General features: G+C 48.6%; 1 protein-coding gene across 1 annotated transcript; it reads right to left on the minus strand.

The window, feature by feature from the left end:
• Positions 1-336: 336 nt before the first annotated feature.
• Positions 337-708, minus strand: TraAM80_04951 (amastin; the record flags this gene model as incomplete). Its single annotated transcript, XM_029381850.1, has 1 exon — positions 337-708. The coding sequence occupies one exon, from the start codon at positions 706-708 to the stop codon at positions 337-339; it is 372 nt and encodes a 123-aa protein (XP_029238227.1).
• Positions 709-966: the final 258 nt, after the last annotated feature.

Genomic DNA, 966 nt, shown 5'->3' on the forward strand with positions numbered 1-966 from the left:
ACCCACACCCATGCACAGGAAGACAGAGCATACACACACGGTTCAGCCATACCCACTCCCTCCCTCCTTCACATCATCCACCACAAGGGTCTGTTAACTTCCCCCCTCCCCCCTAAAAATAATGACAAAAAGTGACAAAATCAAATAGCATAAACGCAATAATTAAAATGAATAAAAACTGATGCACACAATATCGAGCCAAGTTAAAGACCAACGTAACTGTTGCAATTCGACATCATGGGGCCCATTTCCCTGGCCACCATTTCGTGCCTCCCAAAATTGAGACACATGAATTTGTCACTCTACATTCTCAAACACCAGCGGTAGACGCAACACCTATAGCACGTTGAAAAACACAATGACGACAAAGAGAATGCACCATCCAGTCACAAGGAGGGCAACACGTCCGCCGTGCTTTTGCGTATGCTTAAAGGGCGTCGTGAGGCAGCCACCAACCAACTGGTTGTACGCATGGGCCATAAGTACCCAAACGACCATAACCGTCACAATGCCAAGCACCGACCACATCGTTGCGAAGACCTCGGGGTGTTCGCAGCAGCAGCACGTCACCAGGCCAAAAATAACGGCGGTAAGCAGCACAAGAATAGAAATGATAACAAACGCCTCTGCAGCTCTAAGGTACCTCACAAGTGTGGGGCAGACCACGAAGATATCTTTGGGCGAAGCTAATACTTTGTGCCGTGGCATTTCAGTTCCTCTCCCCACAAGATCAAAACACGGCGTGTTTTTTTTTGTGAGTTTCTGATCCTTCACACGAAATTGTTAATCGACGTCCCGACCCGCACGAGCAGAACGAAGATGAGGGTGAGCACATCGTAGCTAGTCACACCAGCTTTGCCCATTGCTTCTTACGTCACAAGTAAGATTGAGAGGAAGAGAAGAAAAGTTGTTGGGTGAGAGCAGTGTTCGTGGGGCGCCCATGCGACAGTTACTTTCACCAGCACC

This window comes from Trypanosoma rangeli (genome assembly GCF_003719475.1).
Source record: "Trypanosoma rangeli strain AM80 chromosome Unknown Tra_15.4_contig_00152, whole genome shotgun sequence".
Lineage (NCBI taxonomy): Eukaryota > Euglenozoa > Kinetoplastea > Trypanosomatida > Trypanosomatidae > Trypanosoma > Trypanosoma rangeli.